Genomic DNA, 18,820 nt, shown 5'->3' on the forward strand with positions numbered 1-18,820 from the left:
GTGGTGGCCTGGCTGCAGGCAGGAGGCACTGGCCTCAGCTGATGGTGCCCTGCTGCCAGGGAGCTGAGGGGAGCAGGAGGTGCCCCCTGAGTGCCCTCACGGCTTCTCCAAGGATGCACTCTCCACACCTCCGGTGGCCTCGTTGGGCACATCCAGCACCCCACGGCCCTTGCAGAGCAAGGGGCCAGCACTGCCCACAGCGCTCAGGGCTCCTCTCCCGGCTGGCCAGCGGTCACTGGGCAGGCCGGGCAGTCGGCCCTGGTGGCAGGAGCAGCTCTTGGGCACTGTGGCAGCTGTGGTCACTGCCGAGCTGTCCTGCTGTGGGTGACAAAATCCTGCTGTGCCCAGCTCAGGGACCTTATTGCATCAATAAAATCCTGTGAGATGCTGTCAGCTGGTGATGCTCTCTCCACAGTCAAAGTGAAAAAAAGGCACACAGTTACTTAGATAAATTGTTCAACAGCCTCCAGTGTGGCAGTGAGCCTCTGTAATAGAGGCTTTTACAGCAGGAGGGTTTAACGGAGCAGCTCTCAGGTACAACGGGCTGTGGTCTAAGGGGCTTGCCTTCACTGTGCCCCACGACCGTGATTTTCCATTCTTCATCCAAACTGACTTGCATTCACTGAGTGCAGCAATGAAAGCAAAAGTTGTTCTGGAAGCCTTGCATTTAGAATCGTTCTCCAAGATCTCAAAACTCCGTCCAAACATCAGTGAAAAAAACTCGTTTGAAAATTGACTTTCAAAGAACACACGAGTTTTGCATGTGTCTATAAATACCAGGCTCATGGGTTCGCTCTGATTTTTAAGGCCTCTGGTATTTTTTTTTTATCCAGTATACTTAAATTACTTTTATTATCTTTGCTGCTGTCCCCATAATCTAGAATAAATAAATGATATGTTTTTACATATATCTGAATGAATGTAATTGACAAGGAAAGTATTTCATGGCAGCTGATATATACAAATGTAGTTTATTTCTTGTAAATTTCCTCTGACATAGACACAAAATACACACAAAGCTTTACAAGAGTGGCTGCCATGTGCTGTAATTTTTGCTTATTTGATAGTGTAATGCCAATCCAAATATTGTATGAGATTTGCTTGGAAAAATCACTGGCACATTGAATTTGCCTTCCCTTTTTGAGAGGAGTTGGGTTTGTGTGGTTTCTAGCATTTTTGCTGAGCGCCTCTAGGTGTCAGGATTATTTTTTCAGAATATGCAACTCATCTTTTATATTTCTCAGCACAATGCTATCCTAGTAAAACCCTTGTGAATTCCACCTCTCCTTTTGACAAACAGGAATGTGTTTATAAATAGGAGGCCATAAAGCCACATTAGTGGAGTTTGGCAGTTTTAAAGGATATAAACAGGGGGAGAAAAGCAATCTGTAACTGTCTGTGTAACACTGTGTATGTGCTTTAGTTATTTCTTAATATTGTAACAAATTTATTAGTGAACTTCTTTTTCCCTGCAAGCTATCTAGCACTTTAATTTCGAATAATTAAAAATTCCATTATCATAGCATTTGAACTTCTGGCAAACACTTATTTCACTGTTAAAAAGATAAATTACCATGTGGAATCTAGTTTTTAGCAGCTGTTTTATCGGCATGTATAATTAAGCGTTCAGTTCAGAGGATGCACAAAACACCTGCTCCAGATAACCCATTCAGCAAAGGCAGCAAAACCCTTCATTGGTGTTAGATCACTGCCTAGATCAGTCTGTGAGATCCGAAGGTAATCAGCAGAATAATTACGGACTGCCCGCCGTGCCCGCTCCATCGTGCCCGTTCTGTGGGGTTGGACGGCCCGCCGTGACCGGTCCATTATGCCCGCTCCATCGTGCCCGCTCCCGGCTCCCCGTGCCAGCTCCCTGCTTGCCATGCCCATTTAGCCGTGCCCGCTCCCCGCTCCTTGTGCCCATGTAGCCGAGCCGGCTGTCAGTGCCCGCTCCCCGCCCGCCGTGCCCATGTAGCCGTGCCCATGTAGCCGCGCCCGCTCTCGGTGCCCGCTCCCCGCGCCCGCTCCCGCTCTTGGCCTATGTAGCCGTAGCCCGCCCGCTGTCCAGTCCCTGTGCCCATGTAGCCTGCCCTGTAGCCCTGCCCTCGCCCGGTGCCCATGTAGCCGTGCCGTAGCCGCCGCTCTCGGTGCCCGCTCCCGCCGCCCTTCCCGGCGCGCTGTAGCCGAGCCGGCTGTCAGTGCCCCCCGCTGTGCGCCATGTAGCCGTGCCCGCCCGCTGTGCCCATGTAGCCGTGCCCATGTAGCCGCTCCTCGCTCTCGGTGCCCGCTGCCCGCCCCCGTTCCCTCACGTCACGGCGCCGGGCGGGGCGCGGCCCCGGGCCCGAGCGTGCGCGCTGGGCGGCCGGCCGGGCAGGCGGGCGGGCCCCGCGGAGGAAGCAGCGCGGAGGGCGGCAGCGCCGCGGGGCCGCCGCGGGGATGAAGGACCGGCTGGCCGATCTGGCCGAGGTGGGCGCGGGGCCGGGGCGACGGGCGGGCGGGATGGATGGATGGATGGACGGCGGCACCGCGGGCCGGGCGGGCCCGCTCCCGCCGGGATCGCGGGCTCTGTGCCGCCCTCCGCGGTGTCTGAGCGAGCCCTGCTCCGCTGCTCGCCGGCCGCTGCGGAGCGCCTCGGGCGGCGCTGAATTGCGCTGAATTGCTCCGAATTCCGCTGAATTCCCCGGTGGTGCCGCCCCAGAGCCGCGGCGGGGTGGGTTGGCCCGCCCGGCGGCTCCCGGGCCGTGATGCGGCAGGAAAGCGCTCTGCAAGCCTCATTTTCCGCGTGTTTACAAAATGGTAGCTGCCTCTGTTTATACGCTCCTTTCCTTTCCCCTACTTGTGCTTTGGAAACAGTATCCTAAAAAAGAAGGGAGAGTCTGGGGACAGGCACCATCCGTCTGTCTGCAACAGGATATGACTTGGGTAGAATAAAAGGATATTGGAGGGTTTTTGTTTTGGGTTTGTTTTGTTTCTTTCCTGAAAAGGAATGGAAATGGAGAACGCTCAGGAGTTCCTGTGATAGTTCCAGTACTCCACGTACGTGTGGAAGTTGGGCTGTTTTGAGCTGCATTCGGGTCTGGGGCTCTTACATCTTCTGCATCATAAAACACATTTTGGAAGCTCCATCTCTAGTGATGGAATTACCAGTCTCTTTGTCTTCCTCTCTGAAAGGGTGAACAGGCATTGGAAAAGTTTTAGGATTATTAAATTACAGTTTCTCTACCAGGAATGATGTCTTGGAGTCATGCCAAAAAACCAGTGTCATTTCTTTCAGGTATAGTTATTCCCTTTCCAGGCTGTGGGAACGTGTGCCAGATTTCCGTGCTGGTGCACACTTCCCAGATAGATGAGGCAGCCAGTAGTGATCCAAATTTCCTTTATATTTATAGTTCTGTACCCGCAGACTTAATCCTGTTCTGTGTTTCTGTAAATGGAAGAAACCAAGTCCACACCCTGCCACACCCCCCATTGACAGCGTTAAAAGTGTTTAATGCAGCTGAACAGAGGAATTTGTAACACAGCTTTAGAATTTCACATCTGAAAACATTACTGTAGTGGGCTGCTTTTTAAATGTGTGGGCCAGTATTGTTGAAGTGTTTCATGTGTTCATCAGTGTCATTTCCACTGTAGAATTAATGAACAGCTTAAACATTTTGTTCTAATGAAGAAGACTGAAGATCTAGTCTATGTTTCGTCACAATTAGAAGTGTGTAGTTGACCTGAAGTTTTGTGAAGTTGCATATCCAAGGGAGATGGATATTCCCATTTCCACGGGCAGCTCATTGAAGTAGCAGCTTCCATCTTCTTTATCTGAAATAACAAAAATATAATGATTTTGTGAAGTGGTTTCTCTTCTATAGAATGAATGCTTTGAACAGAGATGCTTGACACATGGATGAGATGCTCTGAAAAGGAATAGCGAATCCAAAGAAATAATGCGTTAACTCTTGCTTGCCCGTTTCCAAAGTGTTTAGGTTTATTAATGTAGTTTCACTGTACTGCATTTGGCTAATCATGAAGAGTGGAACATAGGCATTGTGGTTTTCCAGCAAGCCTAGGCCTGCAAAGTCTTCAGGAATAGCTGTGCCTCACCATGAGGGTTTCCTTGTTTCCTTTGGGCGCACCTCACCTGTGTCAGGTGTGTTCTGTGTCCCTCCAGCCCCCAGAACCTCGCTGGTGCACAGGGAGTCCCAAAGATCCCAGCCTGCACTGGCCTGCTCTAACTGAGCACACCATTGCCTTCAGAATGAGCAGAAATTCTCATTTCCCATCTCCTCCTTCGTGTGTTCCTGCATTTTACTGGGCAGCCAGCAAAACATTGTGCTGTTAGTTTTTCCTAGATCATTGTAAGGAAGAGGGAGAAAGGCTTGCCTATCAGTGTTTGTGGTTCCTTGACACAACGTTAACATAACTGCCAGATATTTTTGTAAGGGCACTATGTTTAGGCTGTTAAACAGTGGCTGGAGAAAGAAGTGGTTGATGACATGCAGATTATATAGCCTTGAGATAATGCTGTTTCCTCTTGTTTTCTTGGCTCAGAGAAGTTTTCTAAACTATGTGCTTTTTGAGAAGACAGCCACCATAATTGTAATTGTTCAACTTTAGGGGGTTCTTTTAATGTCATTTCTAAATTACTCTAAGCAGGCCCAAACTCTAAGCTGTTTGAAGTGTCTTTTAATGCAATTAATGGGACAATTGAGCAAATCCAGACTGGTTTTAGTTATTTTGAGCACAATAAATATAAGATAAAAAGGTTCTCTGATCCATACACTGTTTTCAGCAGTGGTTTACAGTAGGTGTGTAGGGCAGAAGAAAATGAGTAGTACATAGCTGTGATTGCAGGGTGTGCTCCCAGCCTTGAGTGGTTTGCTGTTCACAGACACAGGTCCATCTGAAAGGGCTCTAAAAGAGCTTTACAGTCCATGTTCAGACCTTCAACTGAGCCCATTTAGCTAGCTTCAGGTATTGCAAACAGACTGCCTTTTAAAGTCTGGCAATAAAACTTATTCATACTTCCTTGTTGTTCTGTCATTTCTGGAGGAGGTTAGATGTAAACCTCTGCTCAGGCAGAGTGCTGGGTTAGATCTCAGCTTTGGGCTGCATTGTCCACATGGCTCCCAAATTTCCCCCTTGTGACGTCCTGAAGGGGATGCAGAGCTGTCTGCTGGAATCCATTTTTCATGCTTGATAGGTGAATCATTTCAAATACTTGATTTTTATATTTCTTTACTCATGAGTGTTAATGAAGATCTGTTACGTGTAATGTTTGAAAAATGAGTCGTACACAGCAAGTTCATATTTGAAAAATGAGTAGTACATAGTGAGTTGTACAAGTTCATATCTGACTGCAGCTTTTTTAAGCAGGACCTGTGACTGGAACAGAAGTACACTGATTTTTCCTAAACACTTTCTCGGCCGGTCTCTCAGTGCCCCCAGAGCGGTTCAGAGCAGGTGAAACGCCTCGGTCACAGGGGCTGGGATTGCTGGAGCTGGGTGGTGCAGAAACAGGCACAGAGTGAGGCTTGCAGCAGGAGCAGAGCGCGGCTGTGGTTTCTGCCTGAGTCAGGCTGTGACGTGAGGGTTGCTGAGGATGAGCCCTGTGCCCTCCGTGCCGTGTGAGGGCTTTATTGGGGCTGGAGCAGCCCTGCTGCTCGGGGCTGTTAATGATTGACCTGCCCCAGCCCTGCTGGCCCTCTGCAGGCCCTCCCTGGCTGCGGGGTGCACCAGGGCTTCTGGGCTCACGGAGGCTGTGGCTCTGGGTAAGGTGCTCCTGGGGGCCAGGGTGCTGTGGGGAGAGGCTGTAGCTGTGGATAAGGCACTCCTGGGGGCTGGTTCCCCAGGAGAATGGTCAGCTATGGTCAGCAGCCTGCCACAGGAGGGACCTGCACGTGATCTGCTCTGAGAAACCGCCAACCTTGGACGCAGCTTCAAGGGCAAGTAGGAGTCACGTTTTTCAGTCAAAAGCTGTTTCCAGTTCCAGAGGTCAGTCATTGCAAAGAGATCTCCAGCCTGAGTTATTTCTGCAGTTCTGTAAGGTAATGGAAGTGACAGAAAGTTCATAGGCCATCAGCGTAGTTTCTGCTTGGAGCTGAGAAATGACATTGGTGAGAATTTCATGACATTGGTGAGGATTTCTGTAGTTTAACCCTGCTGGCAGCCAGCGCAGCACACAGCTGCTCCCGCACTCGCCCCAGTGGGATGGGGCAGAATTCCAGAAGTGAGAGAACTCATGGATTTGAGAATAAATGCAGTTTAATTGGTAAAGTAAAAGCTGCATGCAAGCAAAGCAGGAAAAGGAATTCCTTCCTGCTTCCGATGGGCAGAAAAGCAGAGCTGTCGCACATAACAGTGTCTTGGGAGGACAATGCCCGAACACTAAAGGTGCCCCCCTTCCTTCCTGCTGCAGCTTCATGCACTGAGCATGATGCCATGTGCTCTGCAGTGTCCCTTGGGTCACCTGGGGACTGCTGCTCCCACCTGTGCCCCCCAGCCCCTTGGAGGGGAGCAGGAAAGGCCCGGCCTCTGTAGGTGTACAACTGCACCATCCCTGTGTCATCAGCCCTGCACAAATCCCAAACCCAGCCCGTGCCAGCTGCTAGGGAGAGAGTTAACCCTGTCCCAGCCACAGCAGCACCAGCCCCTGCTGCGGCTGGATGGATTTCTCAGTCTCTGAGTGTTTATGGAGCTTGTGTCCCAGGCTTTGAGTCCCAAGGTCAAGGTATGAGCTGCAAACAGAGTTTATTAGATTGCTCTAGGCATTGACGTGAAACTTTTTATCAGCTTCTTGTGATACTGCTTGTACTGGGGAGGTGAAGTCCAGGGAGAGCAGTGTGTTTCTGATAAAAGTGAGTTCTTGGTCACTGGTGTGCTTGTCAGAAGAGGCACAAAAGCCCATCGGTTGAATGGAGTCAGCAAATGAGCTGTATTTTAGGTAAGAGATGATTTAGGAATACAGAAAACAGAGGTTGACAGACTTCTCAGGTGTCTCAAGTGCTGCTGACTGAGGTAGGCTGTCCATAAATCCTTGAACAAATGGATCTGTCAGTGGGACAGTGGAACACACACGGCACAGGCTGTGGGCTGGGAGTCATGGTCAGCTGCCTCCCAGCTGAGATCTCCAGGCCTGAGTCACATTGCTGTCCTTCATTCAGTCAGGATTCACTCAGGTGTTACGTGGTTTACTAAAAGCTGACATTCTGAATCCCTTAGCAGGTGGTATTTTCATTATTTTTAGTTCAAATAGCTAAATATAGGATGCAGTTATGAACAAGGAGAAAAATTATCCTTTATCAGTAAATATAAACATAAATAGTTCTTTTGCATAGATAATGAAATTAAATGTCTTTAAAATGTAGCTCCTTTTTAAACATTAACTTGGAGCTTGTGGCTTGCTCGCAGTGCAGTCTTGGGAATGGTAAAGTTGTGCCTGACTTCCTTGGGGCACAGACTTCCTCCCTTGTTTGTGTTGAGCAAGGCTGTTAATTGATGGCAATCTGGAAGGACAGATAATTTGAGTTGTGGCGTTATCTCCCCAACATGAGTGACTTCCCCAGTGCCCAGTGCTCAGCCAGCCCTGGTGGTTGGTGCAGGAGGGCAGCGACATCTCCTCCCTGCATTTCTCCTGGGGCCTCTTGGTTTCCCCAGCACGAACCCAGATGGGCTCTGCCCCAGGGCATTCCCTGAGCTTGTGGGAGAGGAGCTGGCACCGAGTCTGTAACTTCTCCCTGAGGGTTGGGCCACTCCTAGATTGTGTTAATTGACAGTAACTTCTTTATAAGATAATGGCAGTGTTCGACACGGGATTAAATTGCAGAATTGTCATGCAAACAATGCGTATCTCCGGTAATTTAAGAAAACCAGAACTAAACTTCTTGGGTAATAGGATCAGAGGTGAGGAGCAGAAAGTGGGTGTTAGGAGATCAGATGGCCTTGTAAGAAAAGAAAGGTGACTTGTAATGAAAGTCCCTTAATGACAATTATCTTGTCGTTTGTTTTTCCTAACAGATAACCTGTTGACTGTATGTTAAGGGTAATATTCTGTTCTAATTTCGACCCACTGCACTTCAAACAGTCTGTGCTCCAGGAGGGAATGGAAGGGGAGAAGCTTGAACTCTTTCCCTGCTATGATGCACATGGATTGTGTCTTTTCCTGTGATAGAAGCTGAGATCCGTGGGTTGGGCTGGGGAATGGGGCAGAGCCTGGGTTCCTCAGCCAGGTCAGGGATTCATTTCTGGAGCGGTGCATTTCACTGGGGCTGCCCTGGTGCGGGGTGGCAGAGCCTGGGCTCCTCACCAATGCAGGGATGCATTTCTGGTTCATTTCTGGTGCAGTGCATTTCACTGGGGCTGCCCTGGTGCGGGGTGGCAGAGCCTGGGCTCCTCACCAATGCAGGGATGCATTTCTGGTTCATTTCTGGTGCAGTGCATTTCACTGGGGCTGCCCAGCACTCACTCACTGCTCTCCAGGAGTCACTTCACTCCTGGGCCTCTCAGCCTGTTTGTTTTTAGATTACAGCCCTCAGCAAAGGCAAACCTCCCTGGCTTGGAGGACTGCTGATGGAGATGTGTGTGAGCAGCAGTGGGGCAGGGCTGGGGTTTCCTCAGAGCATGTCCTGGGGTCACGTCACAGATTTGTGTTTGTTGTCTTTTACAGTATAAAGGAAATGAAGATGGGGAGACAGTTATCATCGAGAAAGACCATTTTATGGATGACTTCTTCCAGCAGGTAAGGTTACCGTTTTCATCATGGATTGAAGACTGACTGTTTCTTCTCTGTGCCTTTTAATTTCAGTAGATAAATTTCAGTTCATTTCAGGTTTACAATTCATCTACACATCCTCCCCAGTATGGTTGTTAATTGTATGCCAAAACAAATGTTGGTAATGCTTTGTTAGTTTATTTCAGGGTATTTTCTGTGTTTATTGCAGAGAAATGTTTTTAATTCCCTGTCAACAAGAAATTTGCTAATGAAATTTTAAAATAATTGTTTATTAGGAATATTAGCACTTGAGTTTTTGGCCATTCAGAATATAGTTGCTATTACCAATACTGGGTTTTAGTTTAAAAAAATTAATTACAGACTGTTTAAATGTTGACCTTTCTGCTGGGATTTCTTTCTATGTTACTTACAGATGAAATAGCTTGGGTTTTATTAGCAGGGTTTTTTGTTTGTTTGTTTTTTAAAAAATATTGGCCCTAAATTATTCTAATGTCTTCTTTGTCATATTTCCTTCCTCTAGGTTGAGGAAATTAGAAATAACATAGCAAAAATAGCACAAAATGTGGAAGAAGTGAAGAAGCAGCACAGCATTATCCTGTCAGCACCAAATCCTGAAGGAAGTGAGTAATAATTTTAAAGATATCACATAAGTGTGGCTAGATATTCTGAAATATTGTTTGCTTATTTTAGCTATCCATAAGAATAGAACTTCAGATGTTCAGGATGCAAAATGTAACTCTAAGTAAACATTTTCATTTTTATATTGAACTAATACTTACATTTGTTTATTTTGACCTTTTTAAAGTCTCATTTGAAAAAATGTGTGTTCAGAATATTTCTTGCATCATCCAAACCTTTCCTAGACCAAAACTCAGTTTAATATGGGTGTTTTCCTTCTGAAGCAGAGAGGCTGCTTAGGTTTCTTCTAATCTATGGAAATGCTGAAGTTGTCAGCTGCAGCTTGTGCTGTCAGATCTTTATTCCTGTGTGGCACCAGGGCCAGCTGCTGCTGCAGTGCCGGCAGTTCCACGTGCAGTTCCACTGCAGAACTTGCAGTTCCACGTGCAGCCCCATTTTTAGAGGCTTTACCCCAGAGCTGGAAGTGCAGTTGTGCTTTCCCAGCGCAGAACTGGGAAGTTCAGGGCCCCTGCCCAGCCCTTGTCTGTGCTCCTGGCAGGGCTCAGAGAAAAGGGAACAAAAGATGCTGAGGTGTTTGTTGTGTGAATGTTGCAATGCTGCCTTGCCATTTATCTTGTGACTTCATCTCGGTGGTGGAAACTGAATTTGGGGTGTTATTTTATCCTGTTTTCCTTGGTGTTAGTTTGCATTCCCACAGCCGATTTTGCAGCTGCTTTTTGAGGGTCTCAGGTTTAACCAGGGCCTATCTGACTGTTAATGGCAGCACCTGGGAGCACTGTGTGTTCCTGGGGATGTGCACAGCTCCCTGTGTTTTTGGGGATGTGCACAGCTCCCTGTGTTCTTGAGGATGTGCACAGCTCCCTGAATGCTCTGGTGCAAGCCTCAGGATGTCCCAGGTGGTGCCTGGCACAGACATGTCACTGAGGGTTAAAGCACTGCACACATGGTACCCAGCGCCCGCAGAAAAGGGGAGAGAAATCCCTGCTTTCACCTCCACTTACAGCTCAGGAGCATTTAACTTTCAACCAGCAAATTGACATTACCCTGAAAGTGTTAACAAAACTGTTTGTCACCTGGTTTAGCTGAAGATTTGGTAATAATAATATTGCCCAGGTGTAAGCCTGTCATGAGAAGCAAGCCCCTGATGGTTGCTGTTACAAAAACAGTAAAGCACTTGGGAGTTGTACTGAATGAAATTCTGAGATTACAAGGTGGATTTGTAGACTTGCTGACTTACTAAAATCAATCATTAACGGTTCAAAAATAAATTTTTTAAAGGAACAAAAGAAGAACTCGAAGAACTAAATGAGGAAATCAAGAAGATTGCTAATAAAATCCGGGCCAGGTTAAAGGGTAAGTTGTGAGGACAAGTGAAACTCCTTGCTTTCAGAAATAACCTAAAAAATGACAATGCAAAGGAATTCCTCCGTAGAGAAATGTCTTCTGCAGCTGAAGTGCTTTTTGGGGAGATGATATTTTGGAAGAAGATTAACTTTAACTGCAAAATGACACCTTTTAAAAATTTTCCAGTGTAATGTTAAGAGTATGATTGAAGCAGTTACTGTGTTTAAAGATCTCTACCAATTACCACAATTATTTTAAAATTTTACTTATATATGCCACCCCTCTCCCCTGAAATGTTACCCATGTCTCTGGGGAACTTGTACCTTTAAAAAGTAATAATAATATTTACAAAGTAATTGAGCTGTTAAATAGCTGACACTGACTCTGTACACTTGTCTCATTCCCAGCTATTGAGCAGAGCTTTGATCAGGGTGAAAATGCCAATCGGACATCAGTGGACCTCAGGATCAGAAAAACACAGGTAGGCTCCCTGCAGCCTAAAGAAAACCAGGGGGTTCTGGTGGAGAATGAGTTTAACTGTTCTGAGCTCATTTCAGAGCTCCTGTGCTGCTTTGTGGGGCTGTGAGTGCCACTGGCAGGTGTCGTGCGGAGCTGTTGCTGTGTGACAGAAATCGCTGTTTCTGACACCCCTCTCTGTCCCTGCTGTCCCTCCCTGATGCCCTGTCCCCCTGTCTGTCCCCATCTCACCCCTGTCCCCCTGTCTGTCCCCTCAGCACTCGGTGCTGGCACACAAGTTTGTGGAGGTGATGACCGAGTACAACGAGACGCAGACGCTGTTCCGGGAGCGCAGCAAGGGCCGCATCCAGAGGCAGCTGGAGATCAGTGAGTGACCCCAGTGCCCCAGAACCAACCAGTTACCTGTTGGTAGTGCCCCCGTGTTCAAACAAACCAGTTATTTCTTGTTAGTGCCCCCCTTGTTCAAGCCAACCAATTAATTGTTGCTAGTGCCCCCTGTTCAAAACAGCCAGTTATTTATTGTTAGTACCCCCTTGTTCAAACCAACCAGTTATTCGTTGTTAGTGCCCCCGTGTTCAAACCAACCAGTTACCTGTTGGTAGTGCCCCCGTGTTCAAACCAACCAGTTATTTATTGTTAGTGCCCCCGTGTTCAAACCAACCAGTTATTCATTGTTAGTGCCCCCCCTTGTTCCTTATTCATTGGTGTTCAAAGCATCAGAGATCTTGGACAGCATCTCACAGGGTGTGAGAGAAAAGGAACAGTTTTACTGCATGGCACAAACTCCTTGATATTACTCTTTTCAGAACAGCTGTAAAGAAGAGAGAGAAAAACTCAATAATTTCCTTTAGATTGAAAATTATTAAAGAAATTATCTTTTTCCTTTGCTTCATTTACTTCCAATGTTGCAACTTTAAATGAGGCATCAAGAAAAGCTGCATTCTGAAACAGCAAGTGTTATTAAAAGCCATTCCAAAATTAACATGCCTAACAGGATAACAGCTCTTTTTATGTGGTTCCATTTTTGTGCACAAGGACACTTCATCTGGCATGAAATCAGTGCTGCTGTTACATGTGCTTTAATCATTTGTTGACTGACTCACATATGACTTACTTCCAGTTCATTATTGGGAGTATTTAGAAAGGTTCCTGACTTTACTTTGAAGCATAGTGGAAAGTGTCTTGGAAAGTGTCTCTACCTTGGAAAGTGTCTACAAAGTGCCTAAAATTAGGGTTTTTTTAAATGCGCTCTATAGAAACAAATGTATACATTGCTGAAATGGGGAATGCTGACAGGGGAACTGGCAAATTACAAGAAAATGTTACTTTTCAAAGTAAAAAGTGTGCTTTTCAAGTTTGTCATTAGCCTCTCCTGCTAATTGTTGTCTTTATCCTAGCTGGAAAGACCACCACTGACGAGGAGCTGGAGGAGATGTTAGAGAGTGGCAATCCCTCCATTTTCACTTCGGATGTATGTATTTCTGTGCCAGCCCCCTCTCCGAGCCCTGCTGCCCTGCTCCGGAGGGTGCTGGCACTCAGGCCTGTCCCTGTGTCCCTGTCGCAGATCATTTCGGACTCGCAGATCACCCGGCAGGCGCTGAACGAGATCGAGTCCCGGCACAAGGACATCATGAAGCTGGAGTCCAGCATCCGCGAGCTGCACGAGCTCTTCATGGACATGGCCATGTTTGTGGAGACGCAGGTGCGTGGGGCTGGGCTGGCCTCGCTCTTCCCTTGCCACGGGCACAGCAGCTGATCAGATTCAGATAGCGCAGATCTAGAGTGACTCTGGACTGTGGTTGGAATAGTAATAATGGAAATCAATTACTGCAGGTTCCTTGTTTTGTTGTGGACAAATTGACCATCTCAGTGTCCTTATGCTTTCAATAACTGACCACAGACTTGCCTTCCAGTCAGTATATTTAATATTTTTTTCGATTTGATTAATTGCAATATGCTGGAACATCTCTGGGCATGTTTAAGTAAGAAAAACTATCTTGTGGAATGTTGTTAAAATTCCTTGGGGATTTTGGGTTTTCAGCCTCGGTGGAATAACACGTGTGTCAGCAGGGCTGTGTGCACCTTGCACCTCATGCAGAAGTGCAGTTCTGTGTTTGCCAATGTGAATGTAAAGGGCTTGACAAGTCCTTCAAGTCATCTCTTGTATTCATAGGCTTTGTCTTGACATGTACATAAATCTGTTCTACTTTTAGTCTTTAAATACCAACTATCCACCAAAAGTATTCTTAACCTTGACCTTAAAATGGTTTGACTTCTGCAGGAAAGTGAAAAGAATAGTGTTAAAGAGAAACTTGCCTGAAAAGCAAGTTAGAGGAGCTTGCCTGTTCTTGGTAATTGGGTTTTGTTCTACAAGTCCTTTGTTGCTTTGATATTAAATATTCAGCAAAGAGAAATTGGTAGCAGGTTTCTTTTGAATTACACACAAACAGAAGTTACTTGTGCATCATTCTGTAATGCTTTGCTGTTTATGCTGCTGATTATTTCTTCTGCTGGACAGAGACCCAGGTAACAGACTTACTGTCATCCCTCACCAGTCCTCCATTTCACTGCCAGTCGCCATTGCTCATAATCGATTTGAGTTTGCCATGCCCTGACACCCCAGTCCCTGAGCAGCTCACGTGTGTGTGCTCCCAGACAGCTGTGGCACCTCTGGAGGCAGGAGTGTCCTCCTGTCCCTCCCAGGGCTCTCTGGTCCCCGTGTGCCACTCAGCCGTGGCGGCTGAACCCCCTCCCTGCGCACCAGGGGTGTTTGCAGGTGCTCACCTCTGTTCCTGCACAGGCAGAAACTCCTGCCCTGCCCATGAGCATCCCTGGTTCCTCAGAGCTGGCAGCCCTTGCTTCTCATTCCCTTTTTCCTTCACATGCCACACAGAACAAATGCCATCCCCAGTATGTGCATCAGTGATTGTGAAAGTAATTCTTGATGTCCTAGAGCCTTTCTTTTAGATTAGACAAAGATCCGTGCATTCCAATAACCTGGTTTTCCTTCAAAATCTCGTTTTAAGGGAGAAATGATCAACAACATAGAGAAGAACGTGATGAATGCCACAGACTATGTGGAGCATGCAAAAGAAGAGACAAAGAAGGCAGTTAAATATCAAAGCAAAGCACGCAGGGTATGTTGTCTTTCTGTCTTTGTGCTAGGCACTGCTTTAATTTAGCACAGCAGCATTTCCAGTGTGAATGACTGCTGTAGTTAATACTCAAAATGTATAATACCAGCAGAGGACAGACACTTCTGGGACTGTGAGAACACATCATGCACAGCTCAGGGTGTGTTCACAGTTTCCCACTCACAGCTGCCATTACAGAGTGTAAAAACCCCAAAAGAAGAATTAATGTATTATTTCAGTGGATAAATTCCCATCTTTTTCTTATCAGCTTTCACAATTCCTTAAGTTATTCAGATTCTAAATAACCTTAAAAGTTTCTGGCTGTTTATCACAAGTGAACTTACCTGAATTTAAAGCTATAAAATCCATTTGCTAGCAGAAAAAATTAAAAGTGATTTTGCTGAATAGGCTTATTTTTTAAAAATTCTGCTTTGATTTTTAATGATTTCAGATAAATTAGGGGAATCTTCCCTGTGGAAGGGGTGTGCATTGTGCCATAATACTGAATTTGTGGAGGACCTGAGTTCAAAGGAAGGTTCTGGCACTTTCCAGGGCACTTGCTTTGTTTCAGTATCTTTCTTCCCATCAGCCACCAATAATATATTCTGATATCAGACTACTAAGTAGTTTATTTTTGCATTCTAATTTCCCCTTTTGATGTGCTGTGCAGTTGGGTGAGGCTCGTTCTGGTGAGCTGGATTTGAGGGAATAATTCATTTTCTATAGATAGAGATCCACCCAGAGATAACTCGCCTGATCCTTTACAAAAGATCTTTTCAGAAGTGTTCAAAGAGCCCACTTAATGTCTATGTAAATGGGGCTTGTGTCATCTCTGATAACTGTACAGGCATTAATCACACGAGTTTACCTGTTTAGAAACCTTAATTCTTATATTTGCAAGATTATGCAGATAATTTTATCTCAATTTAAGAATATGGGAGGCTTTAATGAAAGTGCTTGTGGATCTAAAAACTACTTGAAAAATTGAACATAAATGCAAGTGTTAATGTGCCTAATATTTACACTGCCTTGTTTTTTTGACAGAAAATGGTGATAATTATCATTGTGTCAGTGGTGTTGATTGCCATAGTAGCTCTAATAATTGGTTTGTCTGTGGGTATTCGGTGATGCTTGGATAACCTCAGCATGCATGGCTTCCTGCCACTGTGGCAGTAAGTAACTAATCAACTAATTTCTAATTTGGCTCTTGTTCTCTCTGTCTCCTTCTGCTCACCCTTCCTGTGTGCCCAGTGCCCTGGTGGCCCTGCTCTGTCACCCTGCAGGACCTGTGGTGGTGACACCAGTGGGGGTTTCTGTGGTTTTAAACAGAGTTTTTAAAAAGTAGATGTCTGCAGCCATGAAATTGGCTATTATGGCTTGGAGAGCATCTTCAGTTTCTTACTTTGAAACTGTTTATTAATGCTAGCCTGAATGAAGCAGTGGGACACAGCAATGTGTTTGGGACATGGGATTTGTCTCAGTGTCCATGTTTCTCTGCAGTAAAGTCCCCTTTCCCATCCAGACAGTGCCAGTCAGGCTGAGCAGGGAGCAGCAGCTCCCTGCTGTGGGTGGGTGCAGCAAATGCAGCCTGCAGCATGCCCAGTCTCTGGGCTGCACCTGGAGCAGGGCCCAGTTTAGACAGCTCACCAGAAATTCACATTTCTGTACTAACACCCTTTAACATCCCGGTCTGTGGTTTGGGGCTCAGCTCTGGTTTGTGGGCGGGGGGCAGAATTCACTGTCATTACCTGCAGTCAGGAACGCCTGTCCCAGTCGCTCCCTGATGCATTTGCACGGAAGCATGTCTCCTTTTTAACCCTTGCAGCTCCTCTGAGCCGAGCCTGCACAGTTTGAGTGACCTTCTGGTGAGTCCCACTCAGGGTGCAGCTGTGAGGGCCTGAGCAGGCTGCAAATATTTATCCAGGGAGGGTGGCAGTGAGCAGCTACTTAGAGCTGACCTACATCTGTTTGTAATGATGTTTACAGAAGTTGGGCATGAGTAATAGCCAATATTCTGGAAAGGAAAATAGGGAAATGTTGCACAGATGCTCTGTCTTGTGACTGTGGTTACATGTGTGTTAGAAACAGGAATCATAGCAGTGATTGCTCCTTAGAAAGAAAATCCCAGCACTCAGCCTGGCTGTCAGTCTTGCTGTGGCTCTGAATGGGTTTAATTCTGTTCTGACAAAGTATTTCAGTCTTAACTTTTCTCTCTTTTCCCTGCAGAAATTGATGTTCATAATAATATGTGTAACTGTACTGCTTCTGATACTTGGAATTATCCTAGCAACAACTCTGTCCTAGCAAGCACATTCCAAGAGTTACCAACCTTGAGGAACTCCAGAACATCTCCAGTGAAACCAAACCTTTCCCACAGATGATGCCTTACCATGATGACCTGCCACTAATGGCTAAAAGTGAAAGCAGAATCACTCTTAATGTTTACTCACAAATGAAGATCAGAATGTACCAGGGGGTGTATGGATTTTACAGCATAAACTAGACACTTGTGAGACTGAAACTTGGTTTTGAACTAAATAACTTCGGGTTTTTTCACATCTCAGTGTTACAGTTGCAGTAGGGAGTTGAGAGACTATTGAGTTTTGAGTGTTTGGCTTTTTTTCCTATTGCTAACCTAACTCTAATCATGACTTTAAGTACCTTGCCAGTGCTGCCTTTGTTAGCACTCTTGTGAATATTTTTATGAGATGTAGCCTTGTGTTTAAGTGTATTAATTATTTAGTCACCTTAACCTATTTAAACCTTATGCCTTTTCTCCAACAAGTGCTAAAATATCTTATCCTGACAGGACTACTCCTTTAACTGCCTAGTGCATTACTTGAGAAGAAAAGCAAAAAAAAAAGCTTTTTTACACTTGCCAGGTTTTTTATTTTTCTGTCAAGGTTAACTGCTTTAAATGCTTCCTTCGTGGTTCATAAAAAGTTAGTTGCAGCATTTCTGGTAAAAGCACACAGCTCTGAAATGCTGAATTTGCACTTGGCAGGTAATTTTACAGGTAGTTCTTGTGCAAAGGAAACTGATGGATCAGTTTAGCCTTACTGCTTACATGAATATGACAAAAATGACTTTGTAAAGCCAAATCAAGTTTTCTGGTTCTGGAGTTTGCTAATGTTGATGTATGAATACAGCACAGGGGGATGAGCTCCCCCAGAAGATCTGAAACTTAACACAAACTAAGACACTGATTTGTTATGAAATGTGTGTGGCTATAACATGGATGAAGTGTTTTGGTGTACACATGCCTTTGTAATGCCAGCTTGCACCACTTGAAAGCTTCAAAGAATTCAAATGTACCCAAATAACTGCATTTAGTGTTACAGGTTATTTTTGTATTTTTGTGTGTAAGATATTTGTAACTTGGGTTTGTGACTCCTCGTTGTTTAAGCATATCCATGTAGATATGTAGATATATTTACACTCTGAGAGAAGGAGAGGAGAGGATGATTTGTGCCTTTTTAAACATAGCCTAAAACTGTGCTCATCAATGTGTTCAGATATTCAGCTCTCATGTTGACTGCAGTAACTCAGTCCTACCAGTTTAGAATCCTTAAACTTGGGTTTTGTTGAAAGTGTCTGAGATCAAAGTTACTCAGCAAGGGAGAATTCAGGCTTCATAAAATTCAGCAAAGTTTACAGTTCCTCTTGTATGTATGAATATTCCTGCTTTGCTGTCCAGGTATACTGTGAATATGCTGGAGCTATTCAGATGTCAAGCATGTTTTAGAAGAAAACAAATATTATTATTATTATTATTGGTCTCTTTACAAGTTAGCCATAAAGAAGTCGCTTGGAAAATTCGGCTTCAACAATGAACAAATTTCTTTTACCTCTGAGTCCAGAATGCTCACTGATGTTTGGGAGGAAGTTTACATGCAAAGTAAGGAAGGATTGGTTGCCTTAATGCTCATTCTAGGTAAATATCTTTTATTCTGTAGTTTTCTAGATTTTTATCAGTAAATATTATTTATACAGATATGCGAATTAGATGGGGGAAATCACTCCTGCTGTTTTCCAGCTGGTTATGTAAACTGACCCTCAGAATCCTGTCCTGTTGAATTTTTCTCTCTGTAATGCAGTAATTGCCCATCAAGACCAGAAATTGGAATAGGCTACTCCACAGTTTTTACTTCTTGTTGAACAGCTGCCTCAATGAGTTTGTTTTAAAGCAAAACAGACCTTTTCACGTGGACCTCTTTGTTTGGAGGTCGGAGGGGAGTAAATCTCTAACCTATGCACTAATAAACTCATCCAGTGAGCCTGCTGTGTCTGCTTTGTGTCCCTGCTGTTCCTGGGGCCCAGGAATGTTCCAGAACTTTTGAACTGGCTTACATCAAACACAGGGTGAGGTGGCATCTTCTCTGCAGCTTCTCACCAAGAAAGGTGTGGAGATAATTATGGGGAAAACCATGGGGTGTGTTAATTTAAGCTGTGCCCATGGGGGAGATTTTTACAGAAATGTCAGTGTAAGAAACCCCCAGGCTGCAAT

At 45.4% G+C, this 18,820-nt stretch overlaps 1 protein-coding gene across 3 annotated transcripts; it reads left to right on the plus strand.

Annotated features, from left to right (window-relative positions):
* The first annotated feature begins 2,341 nt into the window (after positions 1–2,341).
* Positions 2,342–18,595, plus strand: STX2 (syntaxin 2). 3 transcript variants are annotated; one of them, XM_064726698.1, is made up of 11 exons: positions 2,342–2,466; positions 8,654–8,725; positions 9,240–9,339; positions 10,637–10,711; positions 11,110–11,183; positions 11,437–11,545; positions 12,577–12,650; positions 12,744–12,881; positions 14,206–14,316; positions 15,358–15,418; positions 16,540–18,595. In XM_064726698.1, exons 1-11 carry the CDS (start codon positions 2,437–2,439, stop codon positions 16,692–16,694), a joined length of 999 nt encoding a protein of 332 aa, XP_064582768.1. In that variant the 5' UTR covers positions 2,342–2,436; the 3' UTR covers positions 16,695–18,595. The 3 variants fall into 3 exon arrangements, with proteins under 3 accessions (XP_064582768.1, XP_064582766.1, XP_064582767.1); XM_064726696.1 differs by having other exon boundaries at positions 15,358–15,485; positions 16,540–16,679; XM_064726697.1 differs by lacking the exon at positions 15,358–15,418.
* Positions 18,596–18,820: the final 225 nt, after the last annotated feature.

This window comes from Zonotrichia leucophrys, chromosome 15, assembly GCF_028769735.1.
Source record: "Zonotrichia leucophrys gambelii isolate GWCS_2022_RI chromosome 15, RI_Zleu_2.0, whole genome shotgun sequence".
Lineage (NCBI taxonomy): Eukaryota > Metazoa > Chordata > Aves > Passeriformes > Passerellidae > Zonotrichia > Zonotrichia leucophrys.